Source organism: Pipistrellus kuhlii, unplaced genomic scaffold (genome assembly GCF_014108245.1).
Source record: "Pipistrellus kuhlii isolate mPipKuh1 unplaced genomic scaffold, mPipKuh1.p scaffold_m20_p_23, whole genome shotgun sequence".
NCBI classification, from domain to species: Eukaryota; Metazoa; Chordata; class Mammalia; order Chiroptera; family Vespertilionidae; genus Pipistrellus; species Pipistrellus kuhlii.
In genome coordinates, this window is record NW_023425522.1 from 12,142,304 (window position 1) to 12,167,001 (window position 24,698).

The 24,698-nt window shown below is 41.7% G+C and overlaps 2 protein-coding genes and 1 pseudogene across 4 annotated transcripts in view; 1 reads left to right on the forward strand and 2 right to left on the reverse strand.

Annotated features, from left to right (window-relative positions):
- Positions 1-24,698, forward strand: part of ZZEF1 (zinc finger ZZ-type and EF-hand domain containing 1) — a 107,876-nt gene that overhangs the window by 56,519 nt on the left and 26,659 nt on the right. For all 3 annotated transcript variants that reach the window (XM_036452319.2, XM_036452318.2, XM_036452317.2), the window contains exons 26-38: positions 1,112-1,352; positions 4,872-4,951; positions 7,791-7,884; positions 9,389-9,887; positions 10,564-10,728; positions 11,980-12,099; positions 12,776-12,937; positions 14,465-14,594; positions 16,579-16,717; positions 18,249-18,414; positions 20,006-20,268; positions 21,725-21,894; positions 24,239-24,371. In XM_036452319.2, the coding sequence (XP_036308212.1) occupies positions 1,112-1,352; positions 4,872-4,951; positions 7,791-7,884; positions 9,389-9,887; positions 10,564-10,728; positions 11,980-12,099; positions 12,776-12,937; positions 14,465-14,594; positions 16,579-16,717; positions 18,249-18,414; positions 20,006-20,268; positions 21,725-21,894; positions 24,239-24,371 (2,362 nt within the window). The remainder of the gene's footprint in view (positions 1-1,111; positions 1,353-4,871; positions 4,952-7,790; positions 7,885-9,388; positions 9,888-10,563; positions 10,729-11,979; positions 12,100-12,775; positions 12,938-14,464; positions 14,595-16,578; positions 16,718-18,248; positions 18,415-20,005; positions 20,269-21,724; positions 21,895-24,238; positions 24,372-24,698) is intronic.
- On the reverse strand, positions 4,283-4,567 carry LOC118726975 (60S ribosomal protein L39-like). Its single transcript, XM_036452377.2, has one exon. It carries the CDS (start codon positions 4,525-4,527, stop codon positions 4,372-4,374), a length of 156 nt encoding a protein of 51 aa, XP_036308270.1. The 5' UTR covers positions 4,528-4,567; the 3' UTR covers positions 4,283-4,371.
- Positions 18,475-19,377, reverse strand: LOC118726969 (annotated as a pseudogene).

The following is a 24,698-nucleotide window of genomic DNA, read 5'->3' on the forward strand; positions in this document are numbered from 1 at the left end:
GCCAACTGTCTTCTCTTTCACCTAACCATTTCATCAGCCTCTCTTATTGACTTCTCTTAATTCTCCTATAAAGAGTAGGCTTAATTCAGGCTTTCTCTCCTTCCCTGCAACCCACCAGACTTTAACCGCTCTTCTCTCTTCTGTTGTCACATCTGTGTGAATAGTTCTAAATGTCAGTATCCAGAGCTCTGGTTCTTCCCCAGACTCCCTAGGTACTCATCTTCCTGTTAGGAATTTTCATTTTAGTTCTGACTCCCTTTAACTCAAAAATATAAAATCAGGATTATTCCCTCCCGTGACTGCTCACTCTTATTATCGCTTTCCTAGGCACTGAGCCACTGTTCCCTAGCATCACCTTTATTCACCTTGTTCTCACCTCTCTATCCAGTCAGCTGCAAGCCCTATAAATTTTTCCCTTTGATGTTCATCTTTTGTCATTCCCTCTGTCTCCATCTTTATTCAGGCCCTCATCTTACACTTGCATTGTCACATTGATACCTACCAAGTTTTCTTTTTTTAAAAAATACTGCATTATCTTGTCATTCTACTGCCAAGCACCATTAATGGCTCCCCATTGCCCACAGGGTGAAGTCTAAACTCAGAGTGACAGTCCAGGCTCTCTGCAGTCTCCTTTCACCTTACCTATCTGACTCTAGTTCCCACCACTCCCCAGCTGAGACTTCAGGCCAGGTCAGTCTCCCCACTGACTCTTAACTTCTGTAATGTTTATGTTCCTCAGGGCCAAACCTGCCCAATCTTCACGGTCCAGTCCAAAGCCCATCTCCTCCAGGAGGCTTTCCTGAATTACTTTAACTTGCCAGCAACTCTCTCCTGTGAATTCTCAGCATTGGGTGTCCCTTTATAGGCATTTGGCACTTGATAATCTTTTGCTTTATGGTAGTGCTAGCTTTAATGCTTGTAATGTTTTATTTCTGTTTACCTTTTTTTTTTTTTGTTTAAGCCATATGCCTGTTTGGTTTCCCCAAAATAGGTTTAAACTTCCTGAGAGTATGTACTCTTATATATATATTTCTGGCCTAGTAGGTGTTCAGTAAACTTTATTTTTTTAACGAATGTCTTAAACATGATGGGTTTTTGTTGTTGTTCCCAGGTTAAGAACATCCCTGATGATCCCTGCCACCGTTTTCTTCTTGATTTTGCACAGTCAGATCCTGCCCAGAACTTCTGTGGGCCATATTCAGAACTTTTCAAAGGATTCATACAGGCATGTAGAAAACAGGCCCCAAAGACAGATATAGTTGCTGGTTCCACTATTGATCAAGCTGTGAACGCCACCTTTGCTGCTCTGGTGTATCGCACTCCAGACTTATATGAGAAGCTGCAAAAATATGGTAACTTATATTACAGGGAATATTTTTCATCTGAAGGCCAATTGCTAAGTTTTGAGAAAGCCTAACTTAAGTAAATAAAATATTTTGAAATATAAACCTCCTATATAATAAAAGCCTAATATGTTAAGTGTCCGGTTGTCCAGTTGGCCGTTCAACCAATCAAAGCGTAACATGCTAATGATATGCTAAGGCCACTCAACTGCTCACTATGACATGCACTGACCACCAGGGGGCAGACAAACAACTGGTTGACCAGTTGCTTTTGATGTGCACTGACCACCAGGGAGCAGACACTCAACGCAGGAGCTGCCCCTCGGTGGTCAGTGTGCTTCCACAGGAGAAGTGCTGCTCAGCCAGAAGCTGGGCTCATGGCTGGCTGGTGAGCACAGTAGCAGTGGCAGTGGTGGGAGCCTCTCCTGCCTCTGCAGCAGTGCTAAGGATATCTGACTGGAAGCAGGCCTAAGCCGTCAGTCAGACATCCCCTAAGGGGTCCTAGACTGTAAGAGGGCTCAGGCCAGGCTGAGGGAGGATCCCCTTCCCCCTTGGAGTGCATGAATTTCTTGCACTGGGCCTCTAGTATTTCTATTGTATAATTATAGATTTCATCTTGTTAGGTCTGCTTTGCTAGTCAAAAGATTCATGACCAATTTATAGTTAGCAGACTAGAGTTTATGGCAAGTAGCTTTGAGTTATCTAATTAGCAGCTAATTTGTCATATCCAAAATTCTAATGGCAAGCAACCAAGAAGCTTAATGGAAAATAAAAACCCTTAACTTGGTCTGTAGTACCAGCTCAAAAACTAGAAGTTAATCTGACAACCTTTCTGCTCCTTAGTGTCCTTATCTGTAAAAGTTTAGATTTAATTAGCTCTAATATTCTAAGGAATTCCAATTAAAACAATTGTTTAGGTAATTGATTGTGTCATGACTAAGGAGGAAAATATTGGTATTCTTATCTTTAGATTTGCAGCTTCTTTGCAGCATAATCCCTGTTTGGCTTCCTTTGTTGATAGCCTGCTTCACCATTTCTTTCCATCAGGGATACCAACTCTGTATTTCCTGTGTGTGTAGCCTGCAACCTCACAGGACCCACAGGAGGGAGAACCTCTCTCCATTCCTAATCCTCTAGGGGAAAAACCCATCTAAAGATGAGGTGTGGGTTTTCCTGAGCACTCTGGCAGGTTATGTGCTCTTTCCATGGTGCAGATGAAATAAGCAGAAACAAATGCTTCCTTCCATTAGAGTAGGTAATTGATTGTTGCTCTTATTATTATTATTATTATTGAAATTAATATTGAAATGATCACTACTGCCTTTATTGCTGAGTTCTTTGGATCTCATATTGCAGAATTATTTTTCTGATTTCCAAAATATCTTGATTAGTCCCTCAAATATTAATATCTCCTTTAAGAAGTTGCTAAAATAAAACTACATGGACACATGAGTGATTTATGGAAACAACCATTATATGGAAAAGTATATCTCTGCTAGGGAATAGAGAACAATGGGACCTTTATGGTTTGAAAAATTCAGTATATGTTTCATAGTCAAATTGTGGTTAGAGAGCTGCACAATCTTTATTATCTGTGGGAACTTTGAGTAGAGGGGAAAATCTTTCTGAGTTAAAAGCTGAGAAGCAGCAAGTTTCAGGCTGTGGAGAATTCTGCAGCTCCTTTTCAAATCATGTTCAGGTAACACATAATTATGTGCAGTAGAGAAACTCAATGAAATGTGGGAGTTAGAAATGTTTTGCTGAATACAGGTTGTTCTGAGAATGTCTACCACTGTTGCTTTGAAGAAGACATACTTGGTCTCAGTTCTTCCTAGCTCAGCCTTTGAGGACTGATCATGGGTTCTTTAAAACTGAGCTACTTAGAGAGTGGTCTTTGTCTAGCTAATTTGCTCATATTTGTCTAAAAATTGGTTACCCTTTTGTATTAGAAATGTACAGGAGGAGTTTTTCAACTAGACTAAAAGCTACTTGAGGGCAGTGCCTATCTCTCTCTTTCTCAGCACTGTCTTCCTAGTACCTGATATGGAGCCCAGAATATTCTACATGTTCAGAAAATATTCATTGCATTGTACATTGGTTCAGCAAGAGCTTTACACTTTTATAGTACATATGTTTTCCCTTTGGTTTTTAGCTGAAGAAAAGGGGCAGGTCTTCTTTAAAAATCACAACTTTATTAACATTTTTCTATATATCTACCTAGCCTTTATCTAGGTATATTTATGTGTGTGTGTGTATACATATACACATACATGCAGCGTGGGGAAAAGTAGGTTTACAGTTGTGAGTACACAGTTTATTCTTGTATTATTATTTATTAATTATTGTATTATTTTCTATACAAACAACTATAAACCTACTTTTGTCCTACCCTATATATATGTGTTTTTAATGTATATTCTTTTTAAGTAAGGCCATTTTATTTATATTGTTTTATAACCAGCTTTTTAAATTTAATATATACATTTTCAATGTCAATGACATGACACATTTTCAATGTCAATAATTATTTTTGCTCATTTTTAGTATCTATTATTTTACTTTTAATACTTTTCCTTTTCTTTCTTTTTTTTTTTTTTTTTTTCTTTCTTTTTTTTTTTTTTTTTTTTTTAAAGATCTCACACATTTATTACTGAACCATCCTACTATTGCAGAAGGGGAAAAAAAATCAATAGAGCAAAATCACAAGTCCATTAATTCTCCAATTAAAATGCTCCAACTGTCCAGATCAGGCGTCCTCAAACTTTTTAAAGTGGGGGCCAGATCACGGTCCCTCAGAGAGCTGGAGGGCCGGACTATATGAACTACTAATTCCTACTGTAACACCTCGGCTGCGCTCACTGCCCAAAAAACCTGCGGGCCGGATCAGACTCCTCTGCGGGCCGCATGTGGCCCGCGGGCCGTAGTTTGAAGACGCCTGGTCCAGATGGTAGTATCTTTTCAATCATTTAAAGGTGTAGGCAACCTGGATACAGCATAAATATGTGAGTCATCTGTCATGAGTGAGTTCTCATAGGCCCAGTTTGGTTCTTTTCCAATGTCTCCTCTTCGAGTTGTACCTGATTTTATTACCAGTTTTCATCCGAATCCATTGGGGAATGGGCCGATTCTGCTTCTGTTTCTTGGCCAGGAACCTCTTGATCCTGAAAGTCTTGTGGGAAGACATGGTGAGGGAGAGGTGAGCGCACACCTCGATGGCGGAGAAAGAGAGCTACTTTTAATACTTTTCATGTCTTTTATGTTTTTTTAATATTTTTCTCACTTTACTAGTATGTTCATTTCAGATGTTATTCATTTGAAAAACGTTAGTTTGAAGTAACACAGAGAACCCATCACAGCTATTTGTGGCTTAGATGATAATTTTCCCCCCATGGCTCTTTTAACCACTCCCAATGTGTGTCAGAGGAAGAACTTTTTCTGTGGGTTAGATTTAGAAACTACTTTGTGCGTAGTGTTGCAGTAATGAATTGTGTTAACTGAATGCAATCTCTTCCTCTCTCCTTTCCCCAGTAAACAGTGGGGGCACGACAGCCCTGAGTGAGGAGTTTGCACAAGTGTATGCCTTGGCAGATGGGATTCGAATATGGATGGTAAGATTTTCCTTTTCATGTGATTTTTATATTTAAAAAAATTTCCCACCACAGTATCATGAATTAAGGAAAGGAACTCTCTTCTCAAGAATATAACTTTAGCCAAAACTGGTTTTGGCTCAGTGGTAGAGCGTCGGTCTGCAGACTGAAAGGTCCCAGGTTCGATTCCGGTCAAGGGCATGTACATTAGTTGTGGGCACATCCCTGGTAGGAGTGTGCAGGAGGCAGCTGGTCAATGTTTCTCTCTCATCGACGTTTCTGGCTCTCTATCTCTCTCCCTTCCTCTCTGTAAAAAAAATCAATAAAATATATTTTTAAAAAAAGAATATAACTTTAGGAATGTTTTTTAAACTGAAGTTTAGTGACATGAATGGATATAAACTAATTTAGAATCCTTGAAATCATAATTAGGTGAGAATGCTCAGAATAAACAGGGTTTAGTCGAGCCACCTTACATCCTTAGAGACCCCAACGGGCACCCCGTGGAACCTGTTGACCAGGAAGGAGAGCATTACCTTAGGTCAGGGGTCTTCAAACTACGGCCCGCAGGTCACATGCGGCCCGCAGAGGAGTCTGATCCGGCCCGTCAGGTTTTTTGGGCAGTGAGCACAGCCGAGGTGTTACAGTAGGAATTAGTAGTTCATATAGTCCGGCCCTCCAGCTCTCTGAGGGACCGTGATCTGGCCCCCACTTTAAAAAGTTTGAGGACGCCTGCTAGGTACTGGGCAATCACTGGTGGTTTTAGTCAGAGGAGAGGTCCTTCTGCATTTTAGAAAAGTGGTTCTGCAACATTGTTTCTGACAGCAATAAACTGGAAGAACAATGTAGGAGAATGGACAAGCAGGTTGCATATTATACTACTATATAATGTTAAATTACAATGTAAAGTGATAATAGCAATACAGGATTACAAAGGAAGTGAAGAAGTAGAGCTGCATGTATCAGCATGGGTGGTACTCACAAACATGACAGTGAGCAAAACATAGCAAGTTGTAGAAGAATGCATAAGTATGATATTCTTTATATAAAACTAGAGGCCTGGTGCACGAAATATGTGCATGTGGAGGTGTGTTGAGGGGGGTGTCCCTCAGCCTGACCTGCACCCTCTTCAATCCGGGACCCCTCGGGGGATGTCCGACTGCTGGTTTAGGCCCGATCCTGCAGGGGATCACAATCCGGGATGCTGGCTCCTAACTGCTCTCCCCTGCCAAGCTGGTCACCCCTAACTGCTTTCCCCTGCCGGCATGGTCACCCCTAACTGCTCTCCCCTGCCAGCCTGCTTGCCCCTAACTGCCCTCTGCCTCGGCCCCCGCCACCGTAGCTTTGTCGGACATCTGAAAGATATCTGGTCTAATTAGCATATTACCCTTTTATTAGTATAGATTTAAACACAAACCAAATCTATATGTTATGGACATCAACATGTAGTAAAATCATATAAATACATGGATATCATAAACACAAAAGTCAGGAGAATTGCTTTTATTTCTTGGGCATGGAGATGAATACCTATATATCCATATTTTTTTATATATACACAATCATCTTAAATATTATATGGTAATTGGGGAAAAAAACCTTTTACTTAGTAGAGGACAGATAATGAAATTGAAAGTAGGAGAACAGGATATTAGATGAGGATGGCTTCTGCTACCTAGAAGATAAAATAATTAGATTTTATAATTAATGTGAGTGGAAACAGGAAGATGGAATTTCCTGTTGCTGGGTGACTTGGTGGATGATAGAAGCATTGACCAGAATAGGAAAGATGGTCTTGGATCTGAGAGTGGGCAGGAGAGTTCACTTTGGTTCATGTTGAGTATGAGGACATCTAGGTTATCAGAGACCTCTAGCTGGAGAATTTAATAAACATGAAAGAACCTAAATGGCTGATGCATCACAGACATGTCAAAGTTGAGATAGGGAATCTGCAAATCATTGGTAATAGTTTTTCTTTAAAATATGAGTTTGTCCAGGAACACACAGCGTTGGACAGAATCCACAATGATCAGAACATACGTGGTGCCCAAAAGTACTGGATAGATAGATGGAAGCCAAAATGAACAGAATCTCTTAAAAGAAACTTAAAGGTATCATCATCAGAATGGCAAAAGGAAAATCAGAAGATTTGACCGAAAAACCATGGCATTAGTAGCAGTTTAGGAAAAAGAGAGTATGCTGCAGTCAGCTACCACATAACAGTTCAAGTAAAAAAGATTTGGCAGGTGATGAGGCACATTGTAGATTGTGCTTCTGGTTTAGCCTTTTACAGGATGCTGACATCCTGTAAAAGATGGCAGCTTTCTCTCCAAGACTTTGCCCTCTCGTAAATCACACATGGCCTTCTGCCTGGGATGTTAGTACTGTGATCATATTGTGACCATTGCCTGACAGTCTAGGCATCACTTAGAGGTATCCCCTCATTCAGGGTAGAATAGAGATCAAGTTTTTGTCTAACCTCTTGCAGCAAACCAAGCGTATAACCCTTGCAAGATACTTCATTTTTCTGGACCTTCACTTCTTCATCTGTCCTAGATCAGCCTTAGATAGTTCCCTCTCCACCTCCAGTGTTCTAGAGTTTTTTAAACAATAGGGCCATGGGTACAAACTCCTCTCAAATAGTTGAAGGTAGTTTTGTGGGTTTACCTTAAGACACCTTCACAGCCTGGGTTACTTCTAGGATGAACAATAATGTTTTAGTCCTGTGTCCTCATTAGCTGAACAATAACTATAAAGCTCTCCATGATCTCAGCCCTGTGCGCTTTTGAAGTAATTTGCTGTGACTGCCCTGTGGCTGTGTCTGGACAGCCTAATTATGTGTCTCAAATCCTTCCCTCAGATGGAGATAAAGCAGAAGTCCCTGGTGAACCTGGGGAATGAGGCAGAAGAAAAACGTGGGTCAGAAGCTGCTGAGGCAAACCCTGAGAGCCTGGGTGAGTGTGCTGATTCCAGTCATTATTGGGCCTTCTGTTTGCATTTTATAGAAAACCAGAGACCTGTCTTCTATATTAGTTTCATTGAAGCTGTGCTCGCTGAGACCAGTTTGGCTCAGTGGATAGAGCATCGGCCTGTGGACTGAAAGGTCCCGGGTTCGATTCCGGTCAAGGGCATGTACCTTGGTTGCGGGCACATCCCTAGTAGGGGGTGTGCAAGAGGCAGCTAATCGATGTTTCTCTCTCATCGATGTTTCTAACTCTATATCCCTCTCTCTTCCTCTCTATAAAAAAATCAATTTAAAAAAAGCTGTGCTGACCTAGGGAATGTAATACAGGTGCTAAGTGTAGTTTCCAAGGATGTAGAAACTTTCTTTTTTATTTCTTTCTAATTATTTCTCTTAGGAGGCTTTTGGAACTACATCTTGTTACGTTTTGACAGTGTGCTGACATTGAGCTCTGGCCAGGTAGACATTGAGCCCTGGTCAGTAGGTCAGTTAGTTGAGTGTCGTCCTGTACACCAAAAGATTGTGGGTTCAATTCCAGGTCAGGGCACATACCTAAGTTTCAGGTTTGATCTCTGGTTGGGGTGGATACAAGAGGCAACTGATTGATGTTTCTCTCTCACATCAATGTGTATGTCTCTCTCCCCCCCTTCCTCTCTCTCTAAAAGTCAATAAAAACATATCTTCAGGTGGGGATTAAAAAAAAAGAAAGCCCTGGCTGGTGGCTCAGTTGGTTGATTGCCATCACATGCACCAAAAGATCATCGGTTTGATTTCTGGTCAGGGCACATGCCCAGATTGCAGGCTTGATCCCCAGTAAGGGGCCTGTAGGAGGCAGCTGACCAATGTTTCTCTCTCTCCATCTCTCTAAAGTCAAAAACTTAAAAAAAAGAAAAGAAAGTGTGCTGACATTGAATATTTAGTGAAATTAGGAATTACTATTAATTTTTAAAATGCTATCATGTTTGTTAGTTTTTTAACTCATTTTTTAAAGAAAAATATACCAAAGTTTTTGAAGTTGAAATAATGTTATGCCTGCAATCTACATGGCATTGGGGAGTGGGTGAAACTAGATGGGCCTTGGGTTGTTAACTATTAAAGCTAGGTAAGGGATACAGGAAGGAATTTTATACTGTTCTCTCACTCTCTCCCTCCCCCTTCCTCCCTCCCTCCCTCCCTCCCTTCCTCCCTCTTCATATATATATATATATATATATATATATAAACACATACACACACACACATACATACATATATATGCCTGAAATTATATATAATAAAACTTTTTCAAGTGTGCTAATAGTGTTGGGAAGATTTTGGTTTATATAATTAGATAAAATTTGATTCTACTCTGTTAATAAATATGTTTTATCACTGTAATAATGGAGGTATTTCTTGTCCTAAATTGTAGAGTTTAAATAGGTCATTTTCTCTCTAAAACTAGGCGACAATTTAATTTTGACTTTTTCCCCATGGTCTTTCTTATTTTTTGCATGTAGCAAAAGAATGTATTCAGAAGAGTCTTCTGTTACTAAAATTTTTGTCCATGAGTATGAGTTCAAAAGAAAGCTGTGACAAGTTGGTGACTACAGATGAACCTGATCACCATCTGCAGCCACTTGACAAGCGCCAGAGGACAAGCTCTGTGGTGGAAGAGCATTTCCAGGCCTCGGCATCTCCCACGGACACAGCGCCCCCTGCTGCTCCCACGGACACAGCGCCCCCTGCTGCGGGAGAAAGGAGTCCTGGCTTGGACCTCCAGCCGAAGCTGCCACCCAGCAGTGGCCCTCCTGCCACAGAGGTGTCTTCTGCCACAGCCGAAGAGCCCTCTTCACCTTCCACCCCCACTCGGCGGCCCCCCTTCACCCGAGGGCGACTCCGGCTGCTCTCCTTCCGGTCCATGGAGGAGGCCAGACCAGTGCCCACAGTGAAAGAGAAGTACCCTGTGCTGAGGGATGTCATGGACTTCATTAAAGATCAGTCACTCTCCCACGAGAGGTGAGCCAGGCATGACCTTTCTAGCACTTTCTTTTTTCAAGCCATAGGTAACTAGTCTATTCAAAGGCCTGAAGTTCATGTTAAAAATGAGCAAGTAATGCTTGAAGGATAGATCAAGATTGGTTTTAGAATGTTAAAAAAAATTGGTAAATGTTTTTCTTTTCAACAAGTATTTTTTCACTCAAGATTTGTATTGTATATAAATTATATCTCAATAATGAATAATGTACTGTTAGGATAAGAAAAGAAACGTTTATTTTGGTAGTTGATATTTATAAATTTGCCTTATTTTAACCCTGGGAGAAATTCGAATTTGATATTTTCTGTCAAAATTATTTGTCAGTGGGCCAACATCTCTGGAAGTATTTTATGTTTTAATTTCCTATCCTAAGAATGAAGGCTTTGTCTCTATGGGGAAGTAAAGATGTACCGAGGTTCCTTTTTAATTAATTTTTTTGTATGGGTTATTGGGCTTCTGGACGGTGTCAACTGATCTGCAATGTTGGACTAAAAGTAGCAAACAGATACTGATATCCTGCCTGAGTGATATTTCTGATACCTCACAATGCTATTTCCCTTGTATTAATATGGCATCAGAACTTGGGCTGGGGTGTGTTTTCTTTCTGTCCCAGCTCAAGAGTTTTCTGGGTGTTCCTGACTTGAGTTCTGTCTCCAGTGTTGTAAAGGTTCTTTCCTTGAGAAAAGCCCAAGCCCAGAGCATCCTTGAAGTCCTGAGGATCATTCAGTATTGTGCAGAAGCCCTGGGGCAGCCGCATTGCTTCCATCCACCTTTTATACTTTTCCTGTTGGAACTTCTGACGTGCCAGAAAGAGTTCACCAAGTAAGTACAAACTTCAAGTCTTCAAAGAAAGTGAGCAGGGGTTGTTTAAAGAAATCTTCTTCTCCTCTAATTAATAATTCTGTCATTTCTATGTAAGAAATTATGTTTTTGGTCAGTTCTCTCATCCTAAGGGAATTTGAGTTCTGTCCTTTTAGTAAGAAATACCAGGAACGTGTTTATTTCTCCTGATGAGAAATAATTTTTACCAGACAGTGAAGATTATATTGCCATTTCCTTGTGCTCATTATTTGGCTCCTGGAAACTGAAATCAATGTAATGCTCCTTTCCAGTAATGATACTGATCTAAGTACCTCACCAGGTTTTGCTAATATGTACACAGTAAATACTTTCTGAGTGTCGACTGTGCCAGGTGCTGTTCCAGGTGTTGTATATACATACATACAGCAGTGGACATGGCATCACTTAGCTGTTTTGATTTGGTGTAAGATTTCTTACACAAGTATATGGAGGGAGAAAAAAGCAAGGGAGTTGGTGATTGCTAAGGTGTGATTGGTCATTGGATCTTAAGCTGCATATGGAACAAAAAGCAAGCAAGCATGGTGGGAATAGTAGATAGTGAGCATGAGACAGCATCGTGGTGGGGCTTCCTGGGATTGAAAATGCTGTGTGGGAGTCCCAGAGCAGGTAAGCAGGATGAGAGGTTGTGGTCAGAGTAGGATGCTGTGAAGTGAGGATTTCAGAGATAATACCATTAGCGTGGTGACAAGGTCAAGGAAGTGATCATCAGGCGGGGCTGGCCAACGGGATAGAGAAGATCACTGGAGGTGGCGATGGCAGAGAAACCAGGGACAGAGGGACGGGGCAGCATGCCCATGGATGTTGAATTCTCCGAGGTGACAAGAATCAAGGGAGCAAAGACAGTGAGCTTGGTGCTAACGCATCAATGGAGGGAAGCTAAAGGGTGGGCACTGCTCCGTGGAGAGGATAAAAGGAGGTGATTTGTGAAAAATAGCTGACACAGTATGTGGCATTCAGGTAGTGGTGGGAAGGTGGTTCTTACATTAGCAAAGGAAGATTAATTGTGTTTCCTTACTCCTGTGGCAGCCCTTTGACCCAGGCAGATGGACTCATTGCTGTTTTGTCTCTTATTTTCTGAAGTTATTATATTTGTATATACTTACGTTTCTGTGCCACTTCATTGTTTGCTTCTTCTTAGCTCTTTTTCATGTAAAATTATTAAGTAAATGATGCTTTGACAATTAAGTGATCAATGATTTCCTCTATTTCTAGTTATTTTGGACACTTGGAAGGCTGTGGTGCAGCTCTACACAAAGAAATTCGAGACACTTACTATCGATTTGTCCTCTTTATGGTCAAAGCAATTAAAGGATTTAGTAGCATAAATGACAGGTACTGGATAACTTTGTCTTTTCTGAGGAAAATTATTTATACTTTTTCTGAATTTAAAATCAGTGTTGAAAATGTAGAAAAGTACAAAGAGTAAAGTGAAAATAACCCCTAATCTTACCATCTAGAACTAATTGCTAATGTTCACTTTATTAGTATATTTCTCCCAGCTTTTATTCTATATGGGGTGTACAATTGTTAAAGGGGATGGGTCTTGGTTTATCTAAGAATTTGTAACTTGTTATTTTTAGTTTTTCTTATATTGTGTACAGTTTTAAAACAAATAATAAGGCCACACCCCAGTCTTCTCCATAGTAAGTGGTTTGGACATAAACCTTAAATCAATGGTTCTTCTATACATTTAAGTTGCATAATCTAAGTTGGGGCTGGCCCTACTCTTGCTATTTATTGAAAGGTGATTTTTATTAGTCAGTCTTTTACCATTCATTAAATGTCTCCTATGGTAGTCCTGGCAGAATGGAAATTTTACTCTGTGCTTTTAGAACTCAGGTTCGTATGGAATATGAGAACTTGAGAGGTGACGATAAGGAATCCAGGCCACCAGTCTGTAGTTCCCCTGTGCTTTCCACTTCAATCAGACCAGCTCCCTGCCTTTGTGTCTGTTGTCTCTGTTGGTGATGCGCAACTTTGGTAACTTTCACTTTTACGGCCTCTTTAGGTCCTTGCTGCCTGCCTTATCCTGTGTTCAGACAGCTCTACTCCATCTCTTGGATATGGGCTGGGAACCCAGTGATCTCACCTTCTTTGTTGACATTCAGTTACCAGATCTCCTCATGAAAATGTCACAAGAAAATATAAGTGTCCATGACAGTGTGATCAGGTAAGAGCACAGCCCCACACTGCAGTTCTTAGAAGTGAGTGTGAAGTACAGGGATTGCATGTAGCATAGGCGTTCAGAGCATGGACTCTGGAGCTGGGCTCTCTGTGCAATATCCTGGCCTTGCTACATGTTGGTGACCTTGGGCAAGTTAGTCACCCTGTACCTCAGTTTCCTCATGTTTAGAGCTGGATATAGTAATGGCACCTACCTCACAGGATTGTTGTGAGGAATAAATGAGTTGGACCAGTGCCTGGTACATGGTCGTGTATGTAAGCTAGTTGGTGGTGGTTGTGTTGTACTCCCAGAGGATGAGGATCCTCTGCATTTTTAGAATAGTATAGCTCCTTAAAAATTGAAGGATTCTTTTCTATATTTTTTGTTAGATGTATATGTGGTCTTAGCCACTATAACATCTTGCACATTAAAAGGACTTAAAGCATGAGGAAAAAAATATAGTTTGTGAAGGGTTTTTTTCCTTTCCACTTTTAATGAATGTCTTTCCACACTGCTCAAGCTACCCATTAAGCATTCAAATGGGTAGAAAACAAATGAGAAGAGAATGGGAGAAGAAAAGCAAGAGGAGAGAATTAGAGGAAATAAATGACTGTGTTAACACCAGAACAGTTCTTTCAGAAGAGATACTCTTGGAAAAGGAGATAGAATTCAAGCTGTCACTGTTTACCAAACCTCAGCCATGGCTCTGCTGTCAGAGGGTGCTCTTGGCTGAGAGAGGGGACACAGCACAGGGGCCTTACCTGGCAGTATGCTCATTGTTTCAGGCTTTGTCTGCACCTACGTGATGAGTCCTTGGGTGGGACTACATTTGGCCTCCCAGCCCCTGATAGCACCTAGCTCAGAGCTCAGTTTGAGCAGGACTTACGTTACTTTGTTGGAACACGTGAATGGACAAATTTGTATTTGTTGGCTGGTAATTTATTTTGCATTTCTGTTGAGCAAATCATTTTGTATTTAAAATTATGGTAACTAAAACAAACTAAACTGAAATGATGGATATTTACAATTTTGCAACTAAAGGGCCCATGAATTTCTGTATGAATTTCTATTTGAAATGAGGCAACTGAGGACCAAGCTGAATACATTAAGATCTTGCAGCAGCTAGTGGGAGAGTTGAAGCACAGGGTCTCCTTATTTCTTTCTCATTCTGATCCCACTAGGATGTGCTGAGCATGACCAAATAAGACTTTTTAAGAAAATCACTTCATTTGGCTCCAGTGCCTGGCACATAGTTGGTTGTCAAGTAGAATTATGCCTTATAGGTGTAACCTTTTAGTTCTAGTTCTAGTTCTTCAGCCATTGTAGTCTGCCCTGGAAAGGGCAGCTCTCTTTTTATTGATGTATATTTATCAAGCATCTGGAAAATCTTGGGATTTTGAAAAGCAAATTGACCTCTTCCCCCGAGTTTAAAAATACCCCATGTTTTAGACCCATGGGACACAGTCTGCTAACCAGCACTTTCTAGGATTGTTGGAAGAGGCATGCTTTTCTCTCTTTTTGTTCTTCTTTCAGCCAATGGAGTGAAGAAGATGAGCTAGCTGATGCCAAGCAGAATTCAGAATGGATGGATGAGTGTCAAGATGGCATGTTTGAGACCTGGTATGAAAAAATAGCCCAGGAAGATCCAGAGAAGCAGAGGAAAGTAAGACATTTCAACTAGAGTAATCTAAAGTGATTTGCTAGGAGTTTGGAGAGGCCAGTCTGCCTGGGGGAGTGCAGCAGGCTGTCTCCTGAGAGGGCTCATGGGGCAGGCAGTACCTTAGTGCAGCGTTTGCCAACTGGTAGCCACTGGACCACTAGTGGTCCGTGAGGTCCGAAAGGTTAGCGACGGCTGGTTTAAGGAAACCTTTGGAGCAGCAGTCGCCAGCCTGTGGTCTGTGAGGTCCGAAGGGTTGGTGACCACTTGCCGAGTGTGGTCTTTACCTGAGGGGCCCTGGATACTGACTTGACCACACTCAGGGAGTGGCTCTTTCCCATAGAACTAGACTCACAGAAAAGGGGCTCCTGAGGCCAATTTATTTACAGTGAGAGATGGAATTGCTGAAGGCCCTGACCTCTCCTGTAGGCAAGCAACATGGGAAGCCACGTTTCAATCAGGTTGCCTGGTGAGCATGGAAGCAGCCATGTGGATATGGAATCAGAATGACATGATTCAGATGTGTAAAAGCACTAGGCTCAGATAACTGCATGTCCATCTCTCCACACTAGGTGTTAATCTGTCACCACCTCATTGTGCCAGGCATCTGCTGCCTCAGACTCATTGGTTTTCTTAGTGTTGTATGCCTACTATGTGCCAGTTACTTTGCTCATATTAGCACTTCTGTGGTGCTTGAATGGAGCACATCAACTTGGCCTTTGCGATTTTCTCTGGATAGTTCTGTTGTTCTAGAGCACATGTATCAAACACAAGGCCCGCGGGCCAAATCCGTCCCGCCAGGCCTTGCAATGTGGCCCGCACCGCGCTGTCATCATTGCACTCCGCTGCGTTTCCATCACAATGACAGTTTATGACTGTTCAGTAAACCATTCGGCCCGCGATTTAGGCTGGATTTTAGATTTTGGCCCCTTCTCTGATTGAGTTCGACACCCCTATTCTAGAGTGACTTGGCATATTTGCTCTGAACTACTACTGTATGGTGACAGTGACTTATTTCCCTTATCTCTAAGCTATAAAGATAAACTGTACTGTAGCCTCTAGTTACTTTCCAGTAAAACAATTTGTTTGTTCATGAAACAGTGCCCTTACTATCTCCCCAGAAGGTTTTTCTTTTTAAGTGCTAGTAAACAATGCTTCTTTTACAGTTTCCTGTGACTGTGAACACTTTCCTTGTCCAACCAACTACCCAAGCCAGAAGGCTGGATGTCGTTTTTGACCTTTCCCTTTTACTGATCCCTATATCCTGTGGGTCCCCAAGAATCCTACTTCTGCCTCCTTAATGCTTTTCAAATCTGCCCACCTTTTGTAGTCTCGTTTACTGCTCAACCCAGCCCTGTGAACCAGAAGGTCATGGGTTGCTTTAACAGTATCTGTTATGATCAGTTTCCCTATCCAGTCTTGTCCCCTTCAATCCAGTCTTCACGTAATAACCATGCTCAAATCTGATCATGTTAGCCTTCTATTTTAAAATGGTCGGTGACTCTTTGACTAGCACTGGAGGCACTTTGTGGTTACCCTTTCTAACTTTATCTGGTTATTGCCATCCCTGCTGTATTCTACATGCTGACTATTTACCACTTTCTTGAGTCTAGCTCCCTTTTGCTTCCTATAGAGCTTATTATTGCTTTTATTTGGCATGCTCGCACCCTTAACCCCACCCAGCTCATACCAGTTTGTCCCTCAGGTCACAATTGAGGAATTGTCTCAATTGTCTAACACCCATTGATGTCCCTCTTCCCTGTTCTCTAAGCCTCCTGAAATGCCTATGAAAGCTCTTATTATATTGTATGGTGTCATCTGTTTGCTGGGGGGAATTCCTAACTAGACACTGAGCTCCTCCATTTCCTAATCCTAGCACCTAGTACAATGCCTGGAATATTTTAAGTACCTATTAATTATGATGGATTGATTAATGAATAGTGGCATATCAGAAAGTCTATTGGATAATTATGTTTATTTCACCTTACAGATGCACATGTTTATTGCTCGCTACTGTGACCTGTTAAATGTGGACATCTCTTGTGATGGATGTGATGAGATTGCCCCATGGCATCGCTACCGGTGCCTGCAGTGCAGCGACATGGATCTCTGCAAAACTTGCTTCCTAGGTAAATTCGAGGGTCTGAATACGCTGTACCCAAAAGGAATAATTGTTCCTGTTTTCTGTGATCTTGTCCATTTTTAGATTCTCATTGTAACTAAATGAAAATACTGCCCAGTAGTATTCTCTGACTTGTTAGCAAATATGAGCCTTATCTCGCCAGCTAAATTGTAGGTTCCAGAACTCTGTTACCTTCATCATGCTGGATGTAGGCACTTGATAAATACTAAGGACCAATGAATGTACTTTCAAGGAAATTAGTTTTCCTTTGAATCATGCAGTGTTTAGAAGTAGTAAAATACACATACACAAAAAGCAAACTTCAAAAATTCTTTAAACTCTTGACTTGTAGGTGCTGAGGTAAAACAGACCAACAGTGGGGAGCAGTTGAATGCTCTTAGTGCACATGGCCCAGAGGCAAAAGATACAGCCCCTGCTCTGGAAGGAGACTGGACATCTGTGCTCTAGTACAAAAGTGTGCATACTGACTTACAGATGAGAAGTACAGATTATTTGGAAACATTGAGAAGTAGTAGTGATCACTGCTGTAGGGAAGGCTTGTGGAAGAGGGCGAATATGAATTGGTCTTTGAAGAAAGTTAGAACTGAGTGATATGAAGGAAACATTGGAGAGTGAGTGCATCACCATCCAGAGCAAGTCCAGTGCCCAAGGAGTGAGCATCTGTACCATGCTTAGGTAGACATGCTCAAGTGTCCAGCTGAGTGATGGATTGAGACAGGTGGGGTTCAGATTGTGGGCCCTGGGGTATTAGGCTGAGGAATTTGAATGAGTCTACAGAGAGCAGGGAAGGTTTTTCAAGCAGAATATCAACATGATCAGAGCTCTGTTAGAGGCAGGTGGTTCTCTTCGTATGCGTTTCCCTTAGGAAGTCAATCATAGTGGTGACAAGGGGATTCGTGTCTGGGCTCAGGTTGTGGCATTGGGAACAGAAGTGGGTCAGGTGTGAGGAGCAGTAAGTAGAGTCCGGCAGTGTTTGGAGACCCACTGGATTTACAGTAGGAAGGAAACCAGAGCAGTTAGTCAGTCTCTTTTGTGTTTTAACATTCTTTCTCACTCTGGGGTTATGAAGTCTGTTTTAATCTCTGATTCTGAAATGAAAAGGTAAGAGCAAAATCCTGGTCACTCCTCAATGCTTATTACCAGGAGTACCCAGTTGATGCTTAATATTTGTCAGAGGAGGAGACATGGTAGGTAGCTCACAAATGGGCACATGGATTTATTTCTACCAAACAGAGAGGTCATAATGGAAATTGGTCATCTACTTGATCAGTCTCTGCTGCGCTGGAAAAGGGAGTCAGTCCATGGTACCATTAAGACGTTCTGTGCGGAGAATATTGTTCATTATATGCTCAGAGCCACTGGGAAGAATGCCTGGTCTCCAAGAGATGCCTATGGCTCCTAATGTTCTGACCCGTGAATTGGGAATAGCTCTGCTTCTGGGGTTGGTTTAGGTTTGGAAGCAGCTGTTATAAGAGCCCTTTGCCCAGTCCACCTCACACTGATATTTTTCCCCCCAGGTGGGGTGAAGCCTGAGGGCCACGGAGATGACCATGAAATGGTCAACATGGAGTTCACCTGCAATCACTGCCAGGGTTTGATCATAGGCCGGAGGATGAATTGCAATGTGTGCGATGACTTTGACCTTTGCTATGGATGCTATGCAGCAAAGAAATATTCCTATGGGTATGTCTCGGATGTTCTCTAACCCTGTAACTTTTTTTTTTTTTTCATGTATTCCTTGGCTTTTTTTTTTTTTTAATGCACATAAAGTTTAATCAGTCAAGTTAATGGAAATATCCAAATTTTTGAGTTAGTGTATGGCAGCAGAAATTAAATTTTTGTTGCAAATAATACAGTACTTGGTGTTTCCATTATGACAAACTTAATATGCTGCAGAAAGAGCAATTGCTTTGAATCTCAATTCATCAGGGTCATGTTCCATAAATTTCTTACAAACTTCTATATATCTTCCTCTAATAATGTTTCATCACTAGTTTCACCATAGTTAATTGGAAATGATTTCCGTCCATCCAATTCATAGATATGCCCGTCTACGTGAACCAATGCAGTAAAATGAAGATCTACTTTTTCATCTATATTTGGTGCCTCAGTCTGACCTTCATGGGCACTGGTCTCATGAGTAACTCGAATAGCATCATAGTTCTCCAGATATCTGGCTCGTTCTTCAGGGCTCATTGACACAGACTCCTCTAGGAATTGTTTCAAGGTTGATCCAGATTCAAAATGCATCTTGTCCTTATTGTTGGCATGGATCAGTCCAGTTGTTCCACAGGCATTGCTGATTGTTTGCTTCATGAAATATACTGACGATTTAACATCTTATCCCTGAGATTTTATTTTTTCCTCTTCTTCTGTTCTGAATACTTCATACTTTTCTGTAATAGGGAAGAGAAGAAATACTGCACACACTGGTCTTGGTACCATGCTAAGGAGTTCAGGATCCATTCCATATCCATCAACAAGAAATACTGCACACACTGGTCTTGGTACCATGCTAAGGAGTTCAGGATCCATTCCATATCCATCAACAAGTTGCCATTTAGGATGTAGACCTAATTGTTTGAGAAACTGGTGGGTGACCTCAGGGTTGGCCTCCAGCGGCAGCCAGCGGTGTCTCTCCATGGCAGCTCTGACAGCCTTCACGGTCATAGCTGTGGCCACTTTCGTCCTGCTCGCCGTCCTTGTCTATTTTTTATAATTTAAAAACCTTTTATTATAAAAACTTTCAAATATACCTACAAGTAAATAAACTAGTACTAGTACAGTGAATCACCTTAATACCCATTACCCAGATTCAGCAGTTAGGAAGATTTTGCTTTGTGTGCTTGGCTTGTTCCTTCCTCTTTTTCTTTGTTTTGTTTTATTGTTAAAGTATTTTCAAGCACATTACAGATCTTAAATCATTTCTTTTCTACATACTTCATATCTATCTCTGAAAATTATGAGCATTTCCTTACATTACCAATATGCTGCAACTATACTTACAAAATTTATCAGTAAGGAGTTCTTACAACTTCTGGTTTTCATAGACAGTTTTCTGGGGGTTGTGAAATCCTGAAATGATATATACAATGTTTGTATTTATTCATTTTTCTGGGTGAGGACATATGTTTACCTTTAAATTTTTAATAATCATAGCCTTAGAGGTAATGAATGCTCACTTGTGACCATGCATGTGCTTTCCTGAGACACTGTTCTCCTTTTTGGAGCCTCACAAAAAGGTATAGGTCTTAAAAATGTCTTGCCTTTGCAGCCATTTGCCTACCCACAGTATCACGGCCCACCCGATGGTGACCATCCGGAGCAGTGACCGACAGAGGCTCATCCAGCCCTACATCCACAACTATGCCTGGCTGCTCTTTGCCGCCCTGGCTCTCTATAGTGCCCACCTGGCCAGCTCAGAGGAAGTGGATGGTGAGAAGCTGGATCCCCAGGCCCGCAGCTGTGCCGTCACCCTGCGGAGCCAGTGCATGCAGCTTGTTGGGGACTGTCTCATGAAGGCCCACCAGGGAAAAGGTGATTGCTCCTCATGCGCAGAAGCCAAACCAAACCAACCCTCAGCTGCTTGTGAAGGGAAAATGTAGGAATCCCTTTCACATTCCGCGTGGTTCAGGGTTCGGGTTCTGAAGAAAGCCACACACAAATGAAAAGAGACTAGAAAAGTATTAATTTGGGGATATTGTTGGTCAGGCGGGAGCCCACCTCTAATGGGAGGACTACTAGCTGCTCTGGCCTTACTATCCCTTTTATTGAGACTATGGGATACACCCATAGCCCTTAGGCAGAAAACTCCAATAACAGATTTACATAAGACAACAGAGGTGGAGGTTGCTTCAGCTAAGCAGTTATTTCAACTTAGTTATTTCAACTAAGCAGTGAGCAATGAAGGTTGTTGACAGTGATCCGTTTCCGGCAGAAAAGCCCAGCAGAGATGGAACTCTGCTCTGTTCAGAGGCTAATCAAGTCCAGTTTTCCACAAAGCGGTGCTCACCCTGAGGCAGAATTTTACTTTGAATTCTCAGGTGCACTTGAGAGAAATGTTGGCATTAAAGGAGCAGTTTTTCACTGAAACCTGTTTGGCTCAGTGGATAGAGCGTCAGTCTGCAGACTGAAAGGTCCCAGGTTCGATTCCGATCAAGGGCATGTACATTGGTTGCGGGCACATCCCCAGTAGGGCGTGTGCAAGAGGCAGCTGATCGATGTTTCTAGCTCTTAACGCTCTCCCTTCCTCTCTAAAAAATCAATAAAATATATATATTTTTAAAAAGTAGCAATTTCTCAAACATATGTACATGTAGATGTAAGATAAATTAATAATTAAAACTCTTGATATCTGTGGATGAAGTATTTCGTATCTGAATCTATCAGACTTAACTTTACCAAAGGAATTCAGCCTTTTTTTAAACTTGGAATCCAAATCTACTCCCACACAACTATTCTAAATGAGAGCTATTTATAACTAAAGCTGTGACTAATAAAATATCTAGATGATTTTGACTTTACTGAGGGGAGCTAAGAAGAAAATAACATGAATATTAAACTTCTGAGACATTTAATGGGGTGTCCATTGTTATGGACTCCCCATTCTAATCTACACTGGGGAAATGAGGCCTGTAATAAGAAGCAGGTGCTTCAGAGCTATTTTGCTATCTGTTTGCCAGTGGGAATTTAGAAATCTGGTTGTGTGGGGCTACTTAGTATGTTACTGTTGATGGTTTTCTAAATAGACAATCCTATTGTACCTATTGTTAATAAAGTACATGTATCCCTCACTATCCAAACTTTTGGTGTGATGAAATCAGAGCTGAATCGATTTAGATAGCCAGAGAGGTTTGTATTGAGTACTCCTTGGTTTGGTTTTTAGAGAATTCAGTCTTTTATTTCTATAAAGTAGCAAAGTGGTTTATGACATTTGCAGGAAATCACCCTTTTTATAAAACTTTTAACGATTCTCTCATTTGCTTCCATGCAGGTCTTAAAGCCCTAGCTCTTCTTGGTGTATTGCCAGATGGTAGTGCTACTCCAGGAAATCAGGCCCCACCAGTCATGGTGCCCTCACAAACGGCAGAGGAGCAGCCGGAGAAGGAAACTGTCCAGATTGCGGAGGAGCTGGCAGATGCAGGCCCTTTTGTGCACTGCAATGTAAGTGATGACTCTACTGCACAGGTTGAACAGAGAGCCATTCACATGAGGGGCAGAACAGAGAGGTTAAGAGCACGGACTCGACTCAGATTATCTGGGTTCTGACCTCTGCTCCATCAGACCGTGGGCACATTACCACAGTCTCTTCCCTTCAGTTTTCTCATCTGTAAAACGTGGTGATGATAATACCTATCCTATAAGGTTGTTGTGAGGATTTATATATATTATGTACATTGAGTTAATGTATGTAAAGTGCTTAAAACACTCTTCAAGTAGTTCCATGTCAGTACTAACTACTCCTCTTACCTGCCTCCTAGTGGTTTTTTAAGGATTGAATAAGATTATGCACCTAAGCCCTGGTTGGTTTGGCTCAATGGATATTATAGCATGGGCCTGCAGACTGAAGAGTCCCAGATTTGATTCCAGCCAAGGGCACATGCCTGGGTTTTGGGCTTGATCCCCAGTAGGGGGCGTGCAGGAGGCAGCCGATCAATGATTCTCTCTCATCATGGATCTTTCTATCTCTCTTCCTCTCTAAAATCAATAAAATATATATTTAAAAAAAAGAAAAAGATTATGCACCTAAAAAGATTAGTTTTTGGCCCCTGGTGAACCCTCGACCCTTCGATGCTTGGGCCAGTGCTCTATCCACTGAACCACACCAGCCAGGGCAAGTATGTCGTTAATTTTTCATGCGAAAAGGTATTTCAGGCTTATCTTAGGCTTTCCCTGCCTAGAGACTGGAATAAGCCTTTTTCTAGGCCATTTTTTTTCCCCTCCGTCGATTGTCTCCACCCTTTGGTGTCCATCTTCTGACACAGTCTCTTAAAAAGCTTGTTTCCAGCACTTGCCCATAACAGAACCTACATGTCTCCACTGCTGTCCCTAAGGACCACGTCCCATTTGGGCCTTGAGTACAAATCACTTGTTTAAACTCCCAGGTATTTCTAGCCAATTCCAGGCCATATTAAGGGTATCTCCCCTCCCATTTCCCTCCAGTGACTAGAAATGCTTTTGTTTTAAACAACCAAGAAAACAACCTCAACCAGAGGCATCGCCCAGGGGATTTTATCCACAAGGGCCTCAGGCCAGTAATGAGACTCCTTTTAGGTGCTTCTTATGTGCACTGCAGTGGCACTTGGGAGTCCTGTGATCAAGAGTACAGTGATTAGCCAGAGCTTTGGAATTCTGTTGTTCTTAGAAAGGCCCACGTGGTACAGAGAGTATGGCTTTACAGGTCTGACTTTCAGAGGGGGTATTTTTTAACAAGGCAAATAGCTCTCCCAGTCTCTGTCCCTTCTTAGGATGATCCTATGATCACTTTTTCTACGGTGGGGATTGAGGTAGGATTGATGTTGTGGTTACTGTATCTTAGAGAGAGAATGATAAGCATTGGCCACTGGGAGATGTCAGCATCTTATGGCACTTGATGCTGTACAAAACTCAATTTTTGGATTCAAAGCGTCCTGGCCTCCCCAGACTTCTTGGGGTGCCTTCACCACAGACTTCCTATATGACCTACTTTCCGTGTATAAACTGTGTGACAACAGGGAGAAGCACCCCGCAGGCCTAGGGAGTGCAGGTGGTTTTGGAGTAACACAGTGACTCCTGGAGAAATTCAGGCTGAGGGCTGCCACCCTGCCAATCTGGGCAGCTCACCACCAAACTCCTGAGCCCAGAAAACTGTTGAAGCTACTCTAAGGGCCCCTTACCAAGCCTACTTGCCAAAATGGAATTCTCAAAAGTTGTAAGTCAGTGCTGTGTGCTAAAAGGAAATTTATACCTTTGTTTTTCCTTTTTCCCAAGAGAACTTTTCATACTTGGCTTCTGAAAGCCAAATAGGAGGTATTAAAGGTTTTAACGGAGCCACTGCTTACGGGGTTACAGGCTCTGACTGGGGGACATCGGGAAGATGTTTGTTGGGATTGATACCGTGGTTTCTGTCTTAGAGTATAGACTTATCATTAGAAATGAAGGACATTTTCTAATGGAATTCAGAGCTATTTTAGTGTGTGAAGGCTGATTGGTTAATGATTTAAACATTTTTTTTAAAAATCCTCACCCCAGGATATGTTTTGAGAGAGAGAGAACATAGATATGAGAGAGAAATAGCAATTGGGTGCCTCACATTAGCTCCACAACCAGGCATCAAACCTGAAACCTAGGTATGTACCCTGACTGGGAATCAAACCCATAATCTTTTGGTGTACAGGATGATGCTCCAACCAACTGAGCCACCTGGCCAGGGCTGATTAATGATTTTAAAAGTTATATTGTAATATTAACGAGTAAACTTTTGTAGTAAGAAACCTTAATTCTTTTATACTTACCATTTTGATTTTAGGGAGAGAGTGGTGTTCAGAAGGAAAGCATACCTTTGGATCCCAAGCAGAGAAATAAGGCAGATGAAAGTGGGTCAGGCCAGACTCAAATTTCAGACTCTCCTGCTGATGCTGCCACACCTACAGGACTTTCAGGTAAAGACTATTTGACCATTCTCTTGAGTTCTTTCATCTTAAAATACACGTATGCTCACCCCTAAGCTATTGGTTAACACAAGTTAAAATTGGCCAGCAAACCAAGGTGCGTGGTTTCTTAATTCTGTATCAGATGATACTGATAATACTTCAAAAGTCATCTTTTCACCCTAGCCAGTTTGACTCAGAGCATCAGTCTGTGGACTGAAAGATCTCAGGTTCGATTCCGGTCAAGGGCATGAGCCTCGGTTACAGGCTTAATCCCAGCCCTGATTAGGGCATGTGCAGGAGGCAACCAATCAATGTCTCTCTCTCACATCGATGTTT

Coding starts and splice junctions, on each gene's coding strand:
- LOC118726975 (XM_036452377.2), bottom strand. CDS start 4,527: ATGTCTTCCCACAAGACTTTCAGGATCAAGAGGTTCCTGGCCAAGAAA.